At 34.9% G+C, this 21,861-nt stretch overlaps 1 protein-coding gene across 1 annotated transcript in view; it reads left to right on the top strand.

The window, feature by feature from the left end:
* DACH1 (dachshund family transcription factor 1) overlaps positions 1-21,861 on the top strand; it is a 431,702-nt gene that overhangs the window by 368,441 nt on the left and 41,400 nt on the right. Inside the window, exon 7 of the mRNA XM_027064982.2 lies at positions 14,837-14,988. Within this exon, the coding sequence (XP_026920783.1) occupies positions 14,837-14,988 (152 nt within the window). The remainder of the gene's footprint in view (positions 1-14,836; positions 14,989-21,861) is intronic.

The following is a 21,861-nucleotide window of genomic DNA, read 5'->3' as shown; positions in this document are numbered from 1 at the left end:
CTATATGGGGAAAATAATAAGTAACAAAAGATAATTTATTATGTCAAATAAGAAACTTATTTATATTTGCCTAAAGCTTTTGGTGATAGTTTTTAAAGAAGATTAATAGTCTAAATATAGAATAGTTATTGACTGACATACTTACATACCTATATGTTCCTTGTATTTATGTGTGTGTATGTGCATGTAGTCATTTGTATATATATACTTGCATATAATTTAATTTTCTTTGACTTTCCTTCAAATACATTAGATACTATAGGGTCATTTTATCTATAGTAATATAACTTCTCTCAGTCTTTCTTGATTGTTATTAAGAAGAATCTTTAGGGGTGCCTGGGTGGCTCAGTTAGTTAAGAGTCCAACTTCCGCTCAGGTCATGATGTCACAGTTTGTGAGTTTGAGCCCCTCATCGGGCTCTGTGCTGACACCTTGGAGCCTGGAGCCTGCTTTGGATTCTGTCTCCCTCTCTCTCTGCCTCTGCCCACTTGCGTGCGTGCTCTCTCTCTCTCTCTCTCTCTCTCTCTCTCTCTCTCTCTGTCTCTCTCAAAAAGAAACCTTTTTTTTAAAAGAATCTTTAACTAATATATATGTTTACAAATTTGAGAATTCTGAGTAAAATTAATTGCACAGAAATAGCCTGAGAGATTAATTTATTTCATTTTGAAATACTTTTTAAACTTTTATTTATTCACTGTACGCATATTTCTCGAGAGCCTAGTAAATGCAAAGCACCATTAGAGGTAGAGGGAACACAATACCATCAATACAGAGAACAATTTTATTCTTAAGGAGCTTGCATTTAATGAGGAAAGATTAACAATAAAGAAATATGTATGAAAATATTAAGTAGCTGTAATGCTAGCATGATTTGAATTGAACATGCCAGGGGAATAGATAGTTACATGGGCATATGAGGATACAATATAGTTCTACATTCTCACGAGACATACATGATTAGAAAGAAGTCCCATTTCTGTAAGATGATCACCCATGCCCAAAGTGCTCCTGATCATGGTGGGCCATAACCTCATGTCTGGCTTACAGGAGCTCTTGCAATTCCGAGCCTCTTACTTTGACACCTGCATGAGCCAACTCTTCTCATATTCACTGGGTCTCATCCATACCACCCTTCCTCAGATCCCTTAATACAGGTTTCCCTTCCAGCTACGATTCTTCATCCATGTTCTATCTTCCACCTTGAATGCATAACTTCTTTATGATATTTTTAAAAATCCTCAAAATGAATTTGAAGCATCCATGCTATTAGACATATAGAATATAAAATAGAAGATAACAGGAAATAATTCAGTGGGCCAAAAAATGATTTGTGTTTCTTGTTTTGGAATTTAAAGCAATTTTAACATTTAAAACAGTTTTTTGAATTACATTTAAAAATAGTTGATAAGGGAAAACTTGGGCAAGATGTCTCATTTCTGTATTTAACTTTTGTTTGACTTTTTGTGAGCCAACAGATGTGTTTTTCTTAAATAGAACACATTAAAAAGCTACTAACAACAATTTTATAAATCTGACAATGTCATCTTTTTTCTTTGCTACAAAGAACAAGTGGTTATAAATTGGAAATCAATGTTTTAAAACTTATATGTAGTAAAGGTCCGGGAATTTGCGTTATGTTTTTATGCTCTGAGAGTTGCAAAATAGCAGCTGTGCTGTTCAAGAATCCCCTTCTCGCCAAGGGAAGACTGCTGACTTTGACATAAACATACACTCTTAACTTTTTATATTTCCCTAAATCCTAAAAATTAGTGCTCTCCTTTGCATTTTTATATGACTATGTTAGAAAGCAGTTAGTTTTAAAGGAAGAAGTCGTAAAATCTCAATAGGTAAAAGGGATAAAAAGGTCATTTAGTTTAACCTCCTATCAATTTCTAGGGAAGAGTTTCTATAATATTCTTGACAGGATGCATATCAGCCTTTGCCTAGACCCTCTGTCATGGCATGTTCACCAGTGCCCAGAACAGCCAACATCACTTATGACGTAGGCTCATGAATCAAATCTTAATGCTTTTTACACATCATCAGCAGTTCCCTTTCTGCACTGGATAGCCACAAATATATTTACACAATTTTTTAATTTGAGGTTTTAAAACTTAGATTAAAATATCATAAATAGGGGCACCTGAGTTTCTCAGTCTGTTAAGCGTCTGACTCTTGATTTCGGCTCAGGTCATGATCTCACAGTTTGTGGGTTTGAGCCCCGTGTTTTCTGCGCTGACTGCGTGGAGCCTGCTTGGGATTCTGCCTCCCTCTCTCTCTCTGCCCCTTTCCCACTTGCTATCTCTCTCTCAAACTGAATAAAAATAAACTTTAAAGAAATGTCGTAAAGAAAATAGAAAAGTTTTTTATGCTGGATTCGCATCTCTAAAGGCAACCCAAAGTGCAAACATTTTGTATTACATATCTTCTCCTTCATTCAGACTCAACTAATTTAAAATGTAGACTAACCTCAGCTTAGATTTATCTTTATTAATATGAGAACAAAGAGCTTAGCCCACTAACTAGTGAAGGTCAGTAATATCAGGTATTCAACCAGTCGATGATAAAAATTGTGTCATGTACCATCCTTTGAGGTTACAGCAGTGAACAAGATGGTGAGTTACTTCCCTCACAGTTTTTCATGTTGTACACACTTCAAGAAATAAACCTACAAAGGAAGTTTTTTGGTTATAATTTTCACCGAATTTGATCCTTTGAAATAGTGCTGGTGAAATGTATTAGTTATTAGTTGTTCCATATGGGAGGGAAAACATGAATGGGTTCAAGACAGTGAAGCTGAAGGTGTAGAGCTATGAGGCTGTCGGCTCGGGAGACTTCACTTCCACACGCTGTGCTTCCCATCTCAGGAGATTGTGACAAGGGACGTGAGAAGAAAGTGACCTAGTAAAACACACCTGTGGCCTAGAAAGAGTCATTATTTGTGATCAATTAGCAGACTTACATAAACTAATTTATCTAGATCAGCAAGTTGATGTCTAGGGCAACATCTCAGTAACCTGGTACCCGATAACTTACCAGAGCCCAGCGGTAGCCAAGAACTCCCTGAGCTTCTGGTGTGAGCATGGAGCACGGTGACGGAGTCAGGGGAGGAGCGGGGCTGGTTCTGGAAACCTAAACAAAGTTCTCATGGTGAAAAGTGAGGCAAGTTCATGGTTAGGGTTATATGGTGAGGAATTTTAGGAGATGCTAAACTGGAACAAGTACAAGAGATTAAACTGTGGCAACTCAAGGTTGAATTGTAGCTGACGAATGGGTAAGGCATGGAACTGGCTCCTTAGAGTGAAGTCCTTCAACACTTGTAACTTTTTAAACAATCTTTAAGTAGCCCTTGTTTTTTGTTTTTGTTTTTGTTTTTGTTGTTATCTAATGGAATGAATGTGACATTTTAAAAGTGATATTTTCATGGTTAAATATTTCTCACAAAGTATACACTTTTTCAGGATGGTTGACATTTAGTAAAGGTGTAGAATGGGGGAATTTGCAGGAGATACCTGTGTGGGCACCTGAAATTAGGGATGATATTGTCGACTGTACTTGTGGTTGGAGATCTCTAGCTAGTCCCAGGTGGTGAGAATCTGGAATTTCATTGCTAAGGTAAAATATCTTGGACTCAAAAATAAATGATCACTGGGACACCTGGGTGGCTCATTTGGTTGAGCATCTGACTCTTGATTTCAGCTCAGGTCATAATCTCAAGGTTCGTGGGTTTGAGCCCCGCATCAGGCTCTGTGCTGACATTGTGGAGCCTGCTTGGGATTCTCTCACCCTCCCTCTCTCTTTGCCTCTCCCGAGTCATGCTCATGCTCATTCTCTCTCAAAATCAATAAATAAACTTAAAAAAGAAATGAATGATTACAAGTCTGACAGTGCAAATCGCCAGTTTGAATGAATCTTGGCTGCTTAAGATGAACACTGGCTAGGTTTTAAGGAGTAAATCAACCCTTGATTAAGAAGGAATGACATAGAAATGTCTAAGTTTTCTTTCTAGTCTGAGATAAAATAAGTATAAAATTATTACCTTTTTTGGAATGTATGTTTCTTATACGTGAACACATACACCAATGCATTTAAAAAAATCTTATAGATAATTTACATTTTACTCCTTGTATGTTTAAGGGTTCTGGAGCAGGGCTACTTAGGTTTGAATTTGGCTCCTCTCTTTACTAGCCGAGTTATCTTGGCAAGTTAATTAACTTATGTTTACCTGTATCTACTCATGTGTAAAATGAGTAGAACACTAGTAACAATCTACCAGAATTATTGAGAGGATTAAATTAGTTAATGCATGCAAAGTGCTTAGAACATTGCTTTGCACACACAGAAAGCACTCAGTATATGCTAGTTATTTTGATGGTAATGCTGATGATCATCATACCAATGCCTCTGAATTTTGAAAGAAAAATGAGTTAATAGAATTTTTACTGCATAGCATTATTTTTATGTTAAAATCCTTTTATTATAGAAAATTTCAAACAAGCATAAAATTAGCATAGAGTAACAAACCCCTCATATGCCTACCCATTATTTGGCTTTAAAAATGATCATTGCAAGCCCCAACTGATATTATAAATTCCCCCACCCAATTCCTTCTCTCCCTCAGATAATTTTGAACTCAATCCCCAACATATTTTACTTAATCTGTAAATATATATATTTTAAATTTCCCGTGTATATATCTTAACAATAAGGGCTCTTGTCTTTAAATCACAATCACATTATTATCGCTCCTAAAATTCCTTGATAGCTATTAAATATCCCGCTATGCTTCAATTGTCTTAAGTGTATGTATATTTGTGGTATGTATGTATACCGTTGGAAGCATTCAGAATATTTTTCCCAGTATTTCCTCTAAATTGATACTATAACTTTTAATGAAGAAAGAAATGAGAATTTGCAAACTTGGGCTTGAAGAACTTTGGGTCAATCACTTATCGGACTTATTCTGTCTGAAAAATGAAAATTTACACCAAATGATTTCCAAAGATTTCTCACACTTCTTATAATTCCATGATAATCTTAGTCTAACACCTATGTGCAAATCCAATTTTAAATAATCCATAATACCAGAGCTACTTTACATTTCAGGGGGATAAGTTGGGAATTGTTCTGTTTTATTTACTTAGCAAAAGATTCATTTTCAGCTTGGAGACTCATAAATGAACCCGAACTGTGCAGAGGTGACAAGAAGAAACCAGGGTATCAAACTATAGTGCTCTGTGAGGGAGCCCAGTGTTCTCGTCTTTTTCTCTTTACTTCTAAAGTAATATTAATTTTGAAAAGGCCTTGAATTGATGTGACAACTCCTCCCTCCCACCCCCCTGAAAATTCTCAAAGCACATTTCAGAAACTCATTTTTGGCAGATGTAAATTTAAGTAAATTGGCCAAGGTCACAGCACAATAAGGGCAGAGTTATCAAGGGAATGCAGTTTCCTGCTTTTTCCACCATCCATGAAATTAGAGTAACTCCACCCCTTAAAATGAAAGGGTCTACTTTTTTTTTTCTTTCTGAAATTATAAACCATGATTTGGAAATGTTTTTTTACCTTTAACTCGGACTCTCAAAAGTGGTCTTTTAGGATTATGAAATATTTGTGCATTATTTCAACTGCTGTGACTGTGTATATCACCACCAGTACGATTTGCTGTAAAAGGAGAGTGCTTTTTTTTGTTTGTTTGTGTGACCCGAACCATCAGATTTTCTCTTCATACACTGCGACATGATGAAGCAGCTATCTGTGGGAACAAAACTAGCTCACTTTCTATGGGCAAGCACAGCCCGTAAAGTAGATTATTAAAGTACATAGAAATAGAAAATTAGATCAGAAGTGATGTTTTAGTGTGAGGTCTTCTCTGGGCCTTATAAAATGAGAAAGAACTAACCTCGTTCTATTTCTGAGTCCTGAAAAAAGCCTCATAGCAGGCATATCACCTTTAATTAGGTTTCTGCTTTTGGGAAGCATTTTACCAGCCCCCTTTCATTTATTTTTAATGATGTTATCACTAACAGGCAAACAGTCCCTTAATAAAACAAAAACAGTTTCTATATAAAGCCTGGTGTACATGTCCTGAGTCAGTCATCTAAAAACAAACGCTATGATTGTTTCCGTTGTGCTCTTAGAACCCTTAATGGCCCTACTGTGCAGATATGCAAAACATCAACCGAGGAAATATAACCGTGTGTGTTATGCAGCTTTCAATAAATGTTTTCCCATATTCACTTGCAGTATCAGCAGTGAGGTTAAACCTACAGGGTCACGGAAGAGACAGAAAGGTCAATGAAGTGGATCTTTTCAGCATAGCTGTGCCAGCTCTTTCATAAACACTAGGACTTATGTCTTTTACAAACAAGCAGGGGTAAAAGCCACCCGAAGTGTTTAAAAGGTAAATGTGTGTGTGTGTGTGTGTGTGTGTGCGTGCGTGTATGTGTGCGCGCGCGCGCCCACGCGCGCGTGTGGGTGAGCGCGCGCGCCCACGCGCATGCCAAGAAATCCCAAGCTGTGAAGCTGTGGCAGGAAAAAAAAATGTACACACTGGTATCAGAGTGTGTAGTTTCATTGTCTCAGGTGTGAAAGACGGTGAGGAGTTTGCCGTCAAGTCTCTGTCTGGAATTATTAATCTATAGCTTGATTTAGAGTTTCCTTCATACATAGATTTTTGAAATATAAATGTAGAATAGCCAGAAATTAAAGACTGTATTTTAAGCATAATGGTAGAAAATAGGGTTTCCCTTTAAAAATAAAAGTTTCTTCAGGACCCTCAGGATGCCGGTTTTCCTTGAACAGTCAACCTGCATGGTTTCCTTATAGAACCACTTGCTCTCCTCCTGTTTAATTCTTTCCCAATATTCAGTGCTCGTTTCTAATATACCTTGCCATGAAGATTTTATTTTCTTCACCCTTTCTGTACTTGTATCATGTAAATATTATCTCTCCTCTTTCTTAATAACCACTGGGTGCCATTTGAGTCAATCCTTTGGCACCATAACCTTATTGAGATTATAATTGCATGCATTTTTAAAATCTTCTTTCTACAGCTTCCTCCTCACGCAAGATAATGTCTATGAAGTTGTCTTGTAATCAATAGAGTGGTTTTCCAATAGAAGGTATTTTTAGTTTTACTATCATGGGTGTGATATAACCTCAGAGTGTGCAAGAGACTTACATCCTTCTCATTTCTGCACTTTTTACTGTTCCAGCTTTACCCTCAACTCCTCTCATTCACATATTCCTTCGATAGATATTAATAAGGGCTTACTCTGTGTTAGGGAGCTGAGATTCTATGTTCTATTTTTACCTTTAAGGGGTGATCCCTGATTTCCATCAGCATCTCAAAGGTAAACTACACAAGAGGTAAGAACCACTGATACAGGTGATAATTGCATATATGTGCAATACATAGTTTAAAGTGCATCAGATTAGGCAGAACTGTGAGTTTGGTGTATATTTTAGCGCACCTCCAGCATGCTGCCAAACACGCACTTACAATGATGTCCTTTCCATATTAAATCCTTCCCTTCATTCACCCAAACTCAAAATCCAGATACTGTTCCAAGGAAACTCCTAAGTGTTTTTATGTTTCTGACAGTTGATTTCTCCAGAATCTGTACTGTTTTCTTTCTGTGTAAGTCACCTTACCCATTTCCTCTAGGTCCTGCTGCCAGAAGAGAAGTTGATAAACTAGTTCATATCCTTTTGCCCTTTCTCAAGTTATTTCTATCATAGTTAATTTTAACTGTTCGCTGAACTAATTCAGGGTTAGTTTGTCTAAGGCAACCAAAATAACATATAGTAAGAATTTTATTATCAATGTAATACTTCATCATCACGAGCCTCATTCGAGAGAAATAGTAGAGAAGTCTCGTGCTTATGGTACAAGAGCAAGATTCTCTCCATGGCACATTGAAGCCAAGTTTACCAATGGGAATGTATAATACATTTAGTGATTTGTTAATTATTGAGAGTTTATTATTAGCATTTTATATTATACAAAGAACTTTCATATACATAATCTACTTGGATTTAAACTATAATCCTTTGAGTTTGTAATCATCTTTTTAGTAAATAAATGAATCTCATAGAATATAAGAGATGGATTTTTTTCTCCACTATTTGCTAATACTTGCTAGAGCCAGGGCTTGAACTCACACTTTCTGAATCTAGCCTGGTTTGCTCTTCATTTTACCATAGCTGCATCCAGATTTTGAGAAATGGGCTTAAAATTAAATACGGGAAAATAGCTTTACTCTATCATACCCCTGGATATTTCATAAGACTTGAAATAGATACATGAAAGTCATGCAAATAAAATTTGATGTGATATTTTGTAATCTGTTATTTTATGAGAAGATGAAAATAGAAAGAAAAAAGTTTACATGACCATTTCTAATTGAAGATTGCACTTTGGATCACAGTATTCTACTTTATTATTAGTTTCCATTGCCAAATTAAACCAAGAGTCCTACAGTAAGAGTGAACTAGGATTGAGGATATGATTGAACTCAACTTAAATGACTGTGTCTGATGCCTGAATATAAGTTTCAAATAAATCTTTTAAATACCAACCCTTGGTATTTTAGATTATTCATGCCTGTACTCCAGTTGAATGATGTGGCCGATGAGTTTAAAAAAACCACCAATAAGTGTAATTTCCTATATAACTGTGATAGAAATGTAACAAAAAGGGGCAAAGAAGCATTCATATTTTGATAAATAAATATTCATAGAGATTATCATATTCTCTAGAATTTTTGTCAACATTTTTTTCACTTTTCCAGTATAAAAATATAATATTTTCATACAAAATCCCAGATCACTTGTAAACATTAAATAGAGAGACTTTTCTATTTTAATAGTGTTGCTATCTACTTACATCAAGATGAATAAATGTGAATTCCCTTGGAACGTATGGTTTTCTAAAAGTGAATATATTTGTACTTGGAATTTATGATGTAATAAAAGACATCAGATACAAAAAGACACACACACACACACACACACACACACACACACACAAGAACTTGAAAGAGAATATATAATTCAAACCCAAAGGGATTAGTTATGAAAATAACAACTGAGTAGATTTTATTAACAGGAAAGAAAACATTTTAAAAGTAGAGGCCCATTATTTTTTTAAACAACATTGTTCCTTAGGATATCCTGCTAAATTGTTACGTGTGATAAGATTGGATGGAAAAAAAAGCTGTCTTACAGAGGCATCAATCTTACTGATAGTCATTTATTGATATGTGACTTAAAATACAAGGAAAATCATGAGATGATATGATGAGCAGAATGAAATACCATTTTTTCATACTTCATTGATTTTGGATTTATAAACGTTTTCTTATCTTCCATCTCTGCTTTCTATTTATCTTGTCCATTATATCCTAGTTGATCCTAATTGATTGTATGTTGTTGTAACTGTCATTATACTTATTATATAATTATTAAAATGTTAATCAGTATTTTTCTGGTTAACAGATGAAATCATTTATGACATTGTATTATGTGCAGTTCTATTTTCCTTTAGAAAACCACCGTGGTTCCCTGCAACTGAATTAAAATACAAGAAAGTTATAAACCACTCTTTTTTAGGAATTTAAAAATAACAAGAACTCCTTTGAGAACTGGCATAACTACTGGTCCCCTATGGATATGGAGTACTTAAAAAATTGTACCCTAGTTAGTGTGGCTTTCAAAAGTGCTTACTTTATTCTTAGGAGGACATACCCTTCCCTGCATCTAATTTTCCATCCCAGGTGTACGGAGTGCCTATCTTACAAATGGTTGAACTTTTTCTAATTCGATAAAATGAAGCCAGAAAATTTAAGAATCCTTGTAAAATGGAGTTTGTAAACCTATATAATCAATAACTTGCTTTATTTTGTGTTTATGTGATTCAATTCTTTTTCAGTCAATATAGGTGAAATCGCCAGTAAATATGGGTGAAATGTCCACTGAACTATTTTTTTAATTTTTTAATATTTATTTGAGACAGAGAGAGACAGAGAATGAATGGGGGAGGGCAGGGAGAGAGGAAGACAGAATCCAAAGCAGGCTCCATGCTCTGAGCTGTCAGCCCGATCTGGGGCTCGAACTCATGAACTGTGAGATCACGACCTGAGCTGAAGTCCGACGCTTAACCGACTGAGCCACCCAGGTGCCCCATCCACTCAACTAATTTTTAAGAATTTTTATAAGAGATAATAAAGAATGTGAAATTTCACATTTGCGTGACACTAGAGTTTGTCTCATTCAATATATATATAGGTTAAAATATATTAATATGTATTATATATATATATATTAATTTGAGAAAATCAAAGCCGAAGAAGTTGTTACATGTCCAAAGTGGTTGATATGCCTTGGACACTAAGTCATTTTCTATACATAATCCAAAGTATTCAAAATGTGAGGTCCTGTTCTAGTTATCAATAGCCGTGTAACAAATTGTACCAACAATTAGTGGCTTAAACCATCACACATTTAAAATCTCAGTTTCTGTGGATCAGGATTTGGATGCAACTTAGCTAGGTGCTTCTGGTTTAAGGTCTCTCATGAGGTTTCAGCTCTGCTGTCAGCTTGTGTTATAGCCTCATGTAAAGGTTCAACCGGGCAGGGGGAATCTGCTTTCAAGCCAACTCACATGGTTTCTGGCAGGCCTCAGTTCCTTGTCATGTGTACCTCCACAGGGTTGTCTCATGACAGGACAGCTGGTTTTTCCCAGGGCAAGAAATGTAAGAGAAAGAGAGAGAGGAAGATGGAAACTATAAATTGTTATAACCGAATCTTGGAAGTGACAGACTAACACATTTGTTTTTCTCTGTTTGTTAGATATGACTCAGATTAAGGGGGAAGGTTCTAGAAAGGATGTGAATAACAGGAGGGAGGAATCATCAGAGGCCATCTTAGTGGCTAGTATATAACCACAAACCCAGAGAAAATATTCCCCAAGTATTTGTCAAGTACATTATAAGATGTGTTAATTATTTAACTCTTTACAGTAAAATATCCTACAAATAATGAAATCGGGATAGAAACTCTTGATTAAACAATAGTATTCTCTGTGTGTTATTCTTGCTGATTTTATACTTACTGTAGTCAGGTAAGAGTGTGTCCTTATACTTATGAAATGTGCATTGACATTTTAGGATTAAAAGGGAAGATGGTTGAAACATATGTAAACATACACACAGAAGAAGAGAGGGAGAGAGCAGAGAAATAATTTCAAAGTAAACATGGCAAAATGCAAACAATTGGTGAATTTGAGTAAGGAGTTGATTCATTTTCTAGGGCTGATTTAACAAATTGCCACAATCTTGACGGCTTAAAACAACAAAAATTAATTTTCTTTCTGGAGTTCTGGAAGACAGAGGTCTAAAATCAAAGTATTCGCAGGCATAGGCTCCACCCCGCGCAAGAGACTATAAAGGAGAATCCATTCCTTACTTCTTGTAGCTTTTGGTGTCTGTCAGCATCATGCATTTACTATGGCTGGGAAATTCTGATCTCCGTCTCCCTCTCCACTCTGCCTCTTCCTCTTGACTGTGGATCTCTTCTGTCTCTCTCAAGTCTCCCTCTGCTTTTCTCTTATAATGACACTTGTCATTGGATTCGGCATCCATCCTAAACCCAGATGATGTCCTCACCTCAAGATGTTTAACTTAATCACATCTGTAAAAATCCTCTTTCCAAGCAAGCTACCATTCCGAGGTTCCGGGGATTAGGCATGGATATATATTTTAGGGGACTACCATGCAACCCACCCCAGGAGTATATAGGAATTCTTTGTCCAATTCTTGTAACCCTTCATAAGTTTAAAATTATTTGAAAGCAAAATATTCAAGAACAGAAGACAGACTACATTGTCAAATGTTGTGATAATCCAAAGAGCATGCCATCTGACAAACTTTCTTTTACAAACAAAACTTAAAAGAAGTATGTGCAGATATATCAATTTGGAATAAGGTGTTTTGTGAATTTGTGCTTCATCATTGTTCACTGTTTGAAGTCAGTGGAGATTAGGTAATGTTAAAACTCTTTTCCATGTTGTCTGGACTCTCAAACATTTGCTTTAATCTTCTTAGAGCATTTAGGATATCAAAGGTCATTTTTATTTCAAAAGGAAGGACTATATTCCCAATTTTACCATCTTTGTAAGGAGACTAAATGAGACTTTCTATGATGTTAATTGCCACAAGATGACAACTTTTTAGTAGGGTCTTGAAGCCCAAAGGAATATTTTTGTTTTGTATGTTTGATCTTTGATTAGTGTGTCTTCTTTTCAAAAATATATATTGATCTTAAGAATCACCCTTTATTTTCATTTCTTTAGTTGTCACTGTGCTCTAAATTTTACTGTTTCTTAGCTTCATATTGAGAGTGGCCTTATGTAATATCTCTCCTATGTAAAATGACTAATGAATGAACCCAATCATGCAAGTCTATACCGAATGATAGTTGAAACCGTGAGGACCAAGATGAGCATGAGGATTCCACTGAAGCAACTGCAGAAAAACAGATCACACACACACACACACACACACACACACACACACACAGAACAATTTGAATCCTATATTGGGAAAAATAGAGTAGCTAATGAAATAATGTTGGGGGACAAAATATTTCACCAGCTATAGGAATTGGCTACTAACAATTGGGGTCAGTCACTCCAGGCCAGGTTAAGCTACTTGAGGTTTGTAGATTGTGTTTTTAAGCCTTCTGTCCTCAGTATCTAGCACATTGTTTATGTTAAGTAAATATTAGCTATGTAAATATGTGTGTCATGAGTGATTTTATTAATTAATTTGCACAACAGCCAAACATAGTCAAGCATAAATGTATTGAAGTTACATCAAATAGTCATGGGAATGACGGAACTTATACTCAAATGTGTGTGTGTATGTATGTGTGTGTGTGTGTGTGTACATTCATATGGTGCTTTTTTCTTAGACGATCTTTAAAGAATTGTGGAATCAGTCTCTAAAGCTGAAAGCAAATTCAGTTGGTCATCTGGTTCTATGCCTCTCTTCAAGAGACAAGCAATTATTATCCCCATGATCTATTAAGCCACATTTTCTTTAGCATGTGACAGCAAAGGTGATGCTGATCGAAAAATATTGCTCTCCATTCTTAAACAATTTCACATGCACATAGATGTTTAACAAGCGCCTTTTTGGAGCTATTATGAGAAAACACTAGCAGCCTTGGTCTGGAGGAGTAATTTATGACAGCTAGGTAAAGGGTGTCCAAGATCATCTTGATCACATTAGCCATGCAGTAGCCCTACCCCTGCGCGGCAGTCTTTCTTCAACCCCCAGTGACAAGAGTGATAAAAAAAAAAAAAATAATAACAACACAGAGAGTCCTACTTTAGCTGCTTAACTCCGTTTCTTCTAGAACCTGCGGCCTCAGATCGCCTGTCAGTAAGTCAACAGAGAAGGGAGTGAAAGGAGAAACCGCAGAGGGAGTGAGTGTAGTGTGAGAAGAGAGGCAGTTAATAGAAAGAAAGCCTGTGTCCGATACTCTCCTCCCCAACTTCTCTTCCCTTTTGGCCTGTTAACTAGAAATGTGGAAAGGTGAGGGAGATGAACTTAACTTGTTCTGACATTAGTTAGAAACAGAGAGGTGCCTACTTCCATATTTCTGCCCCAGAGAGAGGTAATTGGAAAACGTGTTGTGTGGTTAGGTGTTGTAATGAAAAATAAAGGAATGATCGAGAACAGTGGAATCAAATTATAAGCATAAAGGCAAGTGTGCTGAAGTTTTTAGCCACTTGCAAAATTGAGAGATCCTATCAGGACTGTGCAAATACATTGCTCTGATTAATTTTCCTGGGGTGAAATATGAAAATATTTATAAAATTGAGAATCCTGCCATGAATAAAATTTTCTCTGTGATATAATAAACTAAAATAAGCCATAACGTTGGTGTCTGAAATGAAACTGTAAAAAAATGTTTAAATAATAAAGAGCTGAATGAAAAGATTTCACCGTGAGAGTAAAAGGAATCCATATCGAGACATTACTCTGAGTTGCTTAAAATTTTGAAGAATATTCAATAAATAAAGTAAAGATTAATTTATCTTAGAGGGTTTTATATTTGATTTTCTAAATATTGTTATGGACGTTGTGCTTCATTATCCTTTCTTTAGACTCCTTTTTCATGTATAAAGGGCTAGTTTTTCAATCAGAAGGTAAAAAGTATTCAGGGTCAATAGAATTAGACCTTTAGTTTTAATGATACTGAATAATTCGTTTATAATTTAGGAATATATTTGATTCCGGTTTTTCTTTTTAGTTGTAAAATGACAAATTTTAATTGTACGTCCTTTTGTAGATTCCTTAGGAATATATTTGAACAGATCATTGATATAAAGGAAGGGTTAATTGAGCAACACACATACTAATATACAAAGCATTTCTTTTATATGAAGCTCTAGAAATATTCTATTGTCAATCCAAACAGAACAAACTAAAATGAGATAATTGGGAAGGTGCCCATAAAGTCAGCCTGAGTATATTATCACAACTATATGTGAGATAATATTTGTTTTAAAAAGATTCTATGGCACTGTAAACTCAGTCTCATTAGAGACTGCATTTAAAAGGCTTATAAAGTTACTCATTAATGTTATCTTGTTGTATCTCCACAGCTTTTTCATTAAAGAAAATTCAGCAGAAAGCATTTTCTCCTGATAGCAGGAACCAATTTGCAATAAATGTTCTGGAAACCACTAGGGAAGCCATTACTGAGGTCTAATAAAAACAGACAAGCGTAACTTGTTCTATATTTTTGTTTCAATCACATACAGATGAGACCCCGCTTTCCACACCAACCGCAAGAGACAGCCTTGACAAACTTTCTCTAACTGGGCATGGACAACCACTACCTCCAGGTTTTCCGCCTCCTTTTCTGTTTCCTGATGGATTGTCTTCCATAGAGACCCTGCTGACTAACATACAGGTAGGCCTTTTGGTAACCTGGAAGAAAGCAACAGGGAAGACTCAGCTGTGAATTTTTCCCAAATTCATACTATTCCAGCTTAAGCCACTCAGGAGATTGACTGAATCATGATATTGAACTTTTTCCAGCAGTTGGAGATTTTAAACTTGCTACACTAATCAAACTGGTTTAGAAATATGTATACGCAGCCTTAATAAAAGCTTCAGTGAAAATGACCTGGGCATTTGAAAAGTCATTCTGCCTCAATGCTCTCCTTATTGACAACTGATGGGAGGAGTCTAACTGTTTAAGTTTTGTCTGATTTACTAAACGATGGCACACCAGTTCTAATAAATATTTAGTTATTTTTAAACTGTTGGCCTTCCAGTGAGGAAATGATATGTTTAGTCACTTAAAATATGTCTAATATAAAAGAATCCAAAAAATCCCTTCTTTCATAAATAAATTTGTTTCAGTTAATAGGGTTTCTTCAAAGAACAGACTTCAAAAAGCTATACAAAACTTTGCACGGATTTCCTATGTAGTCCCCAGGATGTATATTTTACGTACAGTACATTATGAATCAAAAATACTTACAGTTAACAATAACATAGAGCATGGAGCCAAAATAATAAGAGTGTTTGGGATACAAGAAAGCATAATTTTCTTGCCCACACATGAAGCGATCATGTGGACCCCAGATGGAGATTTTTGCCCTTTATTTCTCCATATTTGGAGTAGCTAATAGTAAGAATGTGCTTGAAGATACTGTGCTGTTACTTTTGTTGTGTTTTCTTTTTTAAATTTTTATGCTAGTACTTTTTATGCTAGTATTTTTCTGTACACATTTCCTACCATATTAAACTTTCTCCCAGTAGAAATGTAATTAATTTTATTTACCTCTCCAAGGACATAACAGAAGGCCTTTAATGTAACATATCTTCTCATCTATTAATGTGGCATTTTTAATACTAATGTAATTAGAGTCTCCAGAACTGTATTCAACTTTAGGTTTTATATCTCAGTAATTGAAGTAAATCATCAATCTAGCCTAAACTTAATCAAGGCCAAATAATTGATTATATTTTTAAATAAACATAAGATTTTTTTTCTAAATTTGACCCATATTATTGTTTTTTTTAAAGAGGTGGAGTTTTTAATGAATTTTTCTTTTGTTAAATTAAATGATTTCAGAAAATATCCCTCAACATTTCTGAATTTGCACTCTGAAAATAAGGGAATAATTAATTTTGTTATGTTTACAACTCCATATGAAGCAAAGAAAAAGCTAAGGGTTTACTTAAAATTCTCCATCCAGTTGTATGTATCTTCATTAACTAAAATGTGTTTAAGGAGCAAAGTGGTCATTTAATTTCAGTTTCAGCAGAGAAAATATTTCTGGGTATCATCAGTATAAACCAGCTTGCTCATCTCAAGATTGGGTTCACGCATGGACTCTTGCATTGTGTGTGAATACCAAATCTCTAAGTCACATACTGCTGGCTTGGGAATATTTATCCACTTATCCCACACCAGGTTTTCCAGACTAGAAATGTATCTGCATCACCTCAAACTGTAATTATTTCTTCAAAAAAAGAAGAATGAAGAGAAAACCCCATTTTTAAAATGTACAGATTTTAGACATATACGTTATTGAAGGTATCTCTAGATTTAATATACTCTCTTTCTGACCTTCCAGTCAGCCTTGAGGACATATTTTAGCAAGAGTTGATGGTGGGACAATAGTCAAGGCAAGCTAAATTGTTTATCGTTAGTCCCCAGTCATGGGGATCTGGGTCTGTCAAAGTTAGAACACCTACAGTAAGAATATTTTGTTGAAAATAAATTATACTTGTCCACTTCAGTGCATTCACATATATGTACATAAGGTAAAATAAAAATTAAAAATATTACTGAGTTCCATGCATAGGAATACACACACATACGCAATACACACACACACACACACACACATACATATATAAACACATGTACACATGCATATACACACATATATACTGGATTTATGTTCAATAATGGTTTCACATCATTTTGCAAAAGGTTGTGAATGCTAGTTCCTTTATTATTGCCACATTTATTGAGTTATAGTAATATCCTAGGAATGGTATAGAATGTTTAAGCAGTCATGACCCTGGCTTATTGGGCATACAGTATAAATGTGTTTGCTGTCCAAATTCTAATTTGGGTAATTACATTCTGCCTACCTCAATTTCCTCTGCAATTTCAATTATGTATAATGGGGTTCTCTGCTTTCTATTTCAAAATGGTAACATACTTTTTGTGTGGTAAGTTTAAAGCTCCATATTTCTTTTGGAGATATTTTATCAGGATGGCAATGGAAAAAATTGAGTTAAAAATGTTTACATGTTTCAAATCATACCATCCCATGTGTGAAATTAAAGCTTTATTATGTATATTTACTATTTTAATTAAACTTAAGACATTGGGTTGTATTTAAATTTAATGTATAGAAGTCTATTTTTCTTACGATTAATGACCAAAAACCCTTCAAAATAATGTGTTTAAGATTTTGTTTTCTAATATTAAATAATTTCATATCATGATATTCTATATTTGATAAATCTCAATTTTCAGATTTGTAATGGTTAGTACAGATGTCCATTACATGACATATCCAAATTGAATTTTCATAAATGTTTTTTCTTTTTTGCTTTAAAAGAGGACCTATAGAAAAATACTATACACTAGTATTTTTAAATGTACTCTATATGCTAAATATGTATATCTTCCATAAAGGATAGTAATTTCACTTGAGTGATATGGATTCATTCCAGATTTTGCTTTTATAAAAAATTATTTTATGTGGATTTTGTCTTTCTCTATGTGGTAATCTTTTATTATGGCTTCCTTATTCAAACATGTCCATGGAGAACTCCCTGTGAGAATTTAAGTGAGGAAATAGAATTTTAGTGTCAATTTACTGAATGTGACACCTTCGAATGTGGGCTACCCAATTAACACACTTAAAGGAGAATTTTACTCATTATTCTCAATCCAAGCTTTCATGCTGTAAAGCATAGCTACAACCTATTTGTACAGAGGATTGGGAACAAATAATTTACATTGTTTATCTTATTATAAGAATAACTTAAGATGACTTACAAATATTAAAATAAGAATAGGTAAATTAAAAACAAAGGTAAAATAAGGTAGAGAATATGATATTTAGTTAGGGGAAAGGATAGCATTGAAGATAGATGCCATAAGGCGATATGTGATAGGAGTTTGGTTCACTATGATTTGCCTATATGGAGGAATTCATATAAACAAAGAAGAGCTAAAAGTGTTGTTAAAACCACAATAAATGGCAGTCCCAGATTGCATCACTATGGCCTAATAAATAAAATAATCCAACTATGGTACTTAAAAAGTATTCTCTAATTTGTGTTTGACAAAAGAAGAGGAAGAAGAATCTGACTTACTAGTAAGGCCAAAAAACTGATAATGTATCTTCTAGTCTTTACATTTCAATGCCACAGCCAATCCTATTATATTTTATACATTTTAAAAAGTTAATAGTTTTTATTTGCATTTTAATATGTCATTTTAATTATAACAGATAAAAATAATTAGGAGGAAACTTTCAAAAAGATACACAAAATAGGACATTGGCTTCAAAACATGGGTAGACTAAGATCAGATATATTGGTGTTACATTATATCTTTTTATGTTTAATTATGTTTATAGAAGTTTTCTTTTTGTTCTCATTACCAATTCGTGGAGAGAGCTCATTAAAAACAAAACAAAACCAAACAAAAAAACAAAAAAAACAGTGAAATATATCCAGTATTCTAAGCACAGTTTACTGTGCTCAAGAGAATAGCATTCTCTCTTAAAGGTCTGGACTATATACTGTGCTTACTAATTTATATTGTGTACCACCACCTCAATAATAATAATGATACTAGTAAAAACTAACAGTTATTGAACAATCTTAATGTGTCATTATATAGAAAAAAATACTCCTGTGTTTGTCTTCTGCTCTCAATATCCTACTACAACATCACTTCACCTCCGACACTTGCTCACCAAAAGTCGGATAGTTTTTTCCACATCAAGCAATTCTGTAGCACTGGCTGGAGACCCTACAATTTAACTCAATTATCTACCTGGGATAGCATCACATCTCACAGGTTAAGAGTTCAGTTACACAAGATTGCCCCCTCCCCAAATGCCAGATGAAAATTGCAAGCCCAGGTTATATCCCATGCTACTGACCAAGCAGCTACGATCAGAGGTTCCCATCACCCCCATCTTGGTTTCAATTAATTAGCTAGAGCGGTTCACAGATCTCAGGAAAACATCTTCCTTACTACATTACCAGTTTGCTATCAAGGGACATAACTCAGGTACGGTCAGATGGAAGACCATAAGGCATGGTATGTGGGAAGGGATGCCGAGCTCTCATGCCTTCTCTGAGCACACCACCTCCCCAGTACCTCCAGATGTTGACCAACCTAGAAGCTCTTTGAGCACTTTTTGAACTCTTTTGAGTTTTCATAGAGTTTCCATTATATTGGTGTGATTGATTAAATCACCCACATTCTCGATTAATTCAACTTATAGCCCTTCTGTCCTCCCACAGATCAGGGGGGTGTGGCTGAAAGTTCCATCCCTCTAATCACAGAGTTAGTTCCCCTGTCAACCAGCCTAAATCCTTAGGGCTTTCCAAAAGTCACCTGGTTAAAATGAACTCTGGTGTAGTTGAGAAGGGCTTATTGTGAATAACAAAACACACCCTTTTCACCTTTTTCCTCTTTTCACTTAGGAAATTCCACTCATTGTAGGACCTCTGTGCCAGGATTGAGATGAAGACCAAATATATCTTTCTTACTATAAATCACCATGTCCGCAGTTCATCACTATGTGAACTCTGTATGATATTACATTGAATCATCTTTATAATCCCACACAGTGGATCTCATTATTAGCTCCATGTTACAGATGAGTAAATGGAGGCAGACAAGTTTTTTGATCAAGGCCATACAATAGTGATGGAGTCTGGATTTAAACATAGGTAGGATAATAACAGAGCCCATGTTGCCACATTGCCATACATGATCAAATAACCACAAGATGGGTTTTATACCTGGAAGTGCTTTTGAGGGAGTATCTGTTATTGACTGACTTTGGAGAACAGAAACCATGTTAAACTAAGTATAGTTATATCTCTTGTTATAAGAGCTTCTGTCAAAATGTATTGGTTGACACTGTTCTTTTATATATTTGTTTGTGTACAAAATTTCCTGGTTTCTAAGGACACTCCTCTTTCTCATCCTGGAAAGAAACACTAAAAGGAAAAAAAAAAAAAAGGTTTAAGTAAGCTTGAGAGTTCTGATCTAAGCATAGTCAATTTACTAGTTTGGGATTTTAGACAAATCATCTGTTTTATCTGGACCTTGTTTTTTTTTTTCAACTTCAAAAAGCTTTAATTAGAATGGGCAATCACTAAAATCCCCTTCAACTAGGATGTTTACTCTCATTAGAGGCAATGCATTATTGAGCGGAATTTTGTCACATTAATTCCAGTGACACTCAAAGAACTTTGATTCTGATACCATCTGATTCTGAAACAATTTTTGTATAAAAAACAAACATGGTGAAGGAAGATTTTCTCTAGGATCTAAATAGTAGATTAAGAAATGTTTCCTTCCTATCAGTATTACTGTAGGTTCTCTTATACAAGCAGGTATTTGTACTTTTAGGTTATAAAAATAGTTGAAAAAATGCTAGATCAATTGCAATGCCCTTCTGAAAAGAAATAGATAAGACTCATTCTCTGGAAAATGATTAAAATAATTGAATTCACAAGATAGATCATTCTAGAAGACAAAATATGTATGTATATGACAACAGCCATGCCTCGTGAGATAGAAATTTGAGGCCAAACAACCATTGTCTCTTATAATTGCTGTGCCATAGAGTAAACTTGAAATGCATTTCTTTAGAATTCTCATTGTCCAACATCATAACTGACCTCCTCCTGGAGAAAAATTCATGTTTTAAACCTTGTGTGTTTTGCTGTAATTCATCATCACAGAATTGTCATCACAGAATTTTGCTCAATACTGCATGTCCACGTGAGACTCAGCATTTAGTGTGACCTTTGCATATGATCTACCTGGAAAATTTACAGAAGTTACACAAATCTGAAAGTACTATTATCACTGATGGTTAAAATGGTGTCCTAATGATTTGTAGATGTTGTGAACACTACTTGCTATTGCTTTCCCAGCCCTCTGCTGCACTGAAATTTAATCGGTTTTCTGTATTTTTTGCAGCAAAGCTGTCACAAGCAATAACATATTTTTGCATATGTACCAGTTTGGCTCTAGCGCAGACTTTTGTTCACACTGGACTCCTACTGATACGCACTGATTTAAAGTCTAAAAATGAAACTTAATTTTATATAGCTTGTAAGTAGTCCCTGGAGGGTATTGGATCTTAAAGCTAGTATTTTTCAGACATAATCAGCAGGAATAGGTAATGTATTACCATTAGGGACATTAGCGGCAACTGTAACAAAAGAAAGCAGTAAACATAAATGCTCTTAGCAACTTCATACATTACAACAAATATTAATATAAAATTACACAAATTAGAGCTACAGTTTAAGATTATTCAACATGTTTATTCATAATGATTGTTTCATATTTAAAGAACACCAAAATATTGTGTTTTGTCAGCCAAGGACAATAATAGTTTAATAGTAATTTATTTTAAACAGCTACTGATAATACAACCAATCAACACATTAAGTGGTGCCAACATTGGCATCTTGCTAAATAATCTCTAGACATTGCACAGAGAGTACATCTTTCAAAGATAAGTCAACAAGAGCAATCAGAGCA

This window comes from Acinonyx jubatus, chromosome A1, assembly GCF_027475565.1.
Source record: "Acinonyx jubatus isolate Ajub_Pintada_27869175 chromosome A1, VMU_Ajub_asm_v1.0, whole genome shotgun sequence".
In the NCBI taxonomy this organism is placed as follows: Eukaryota; Metazoa; Chordata; class Mammalia; order Carnivora; family Felidae; genus Acinonyx; species Acinonyx jubatus.
The sequence above is the reverse complement of the archived record's forward strand: the minus strand, read 5'-3'. Positions and strand labels throughout refer to the sequence as shown.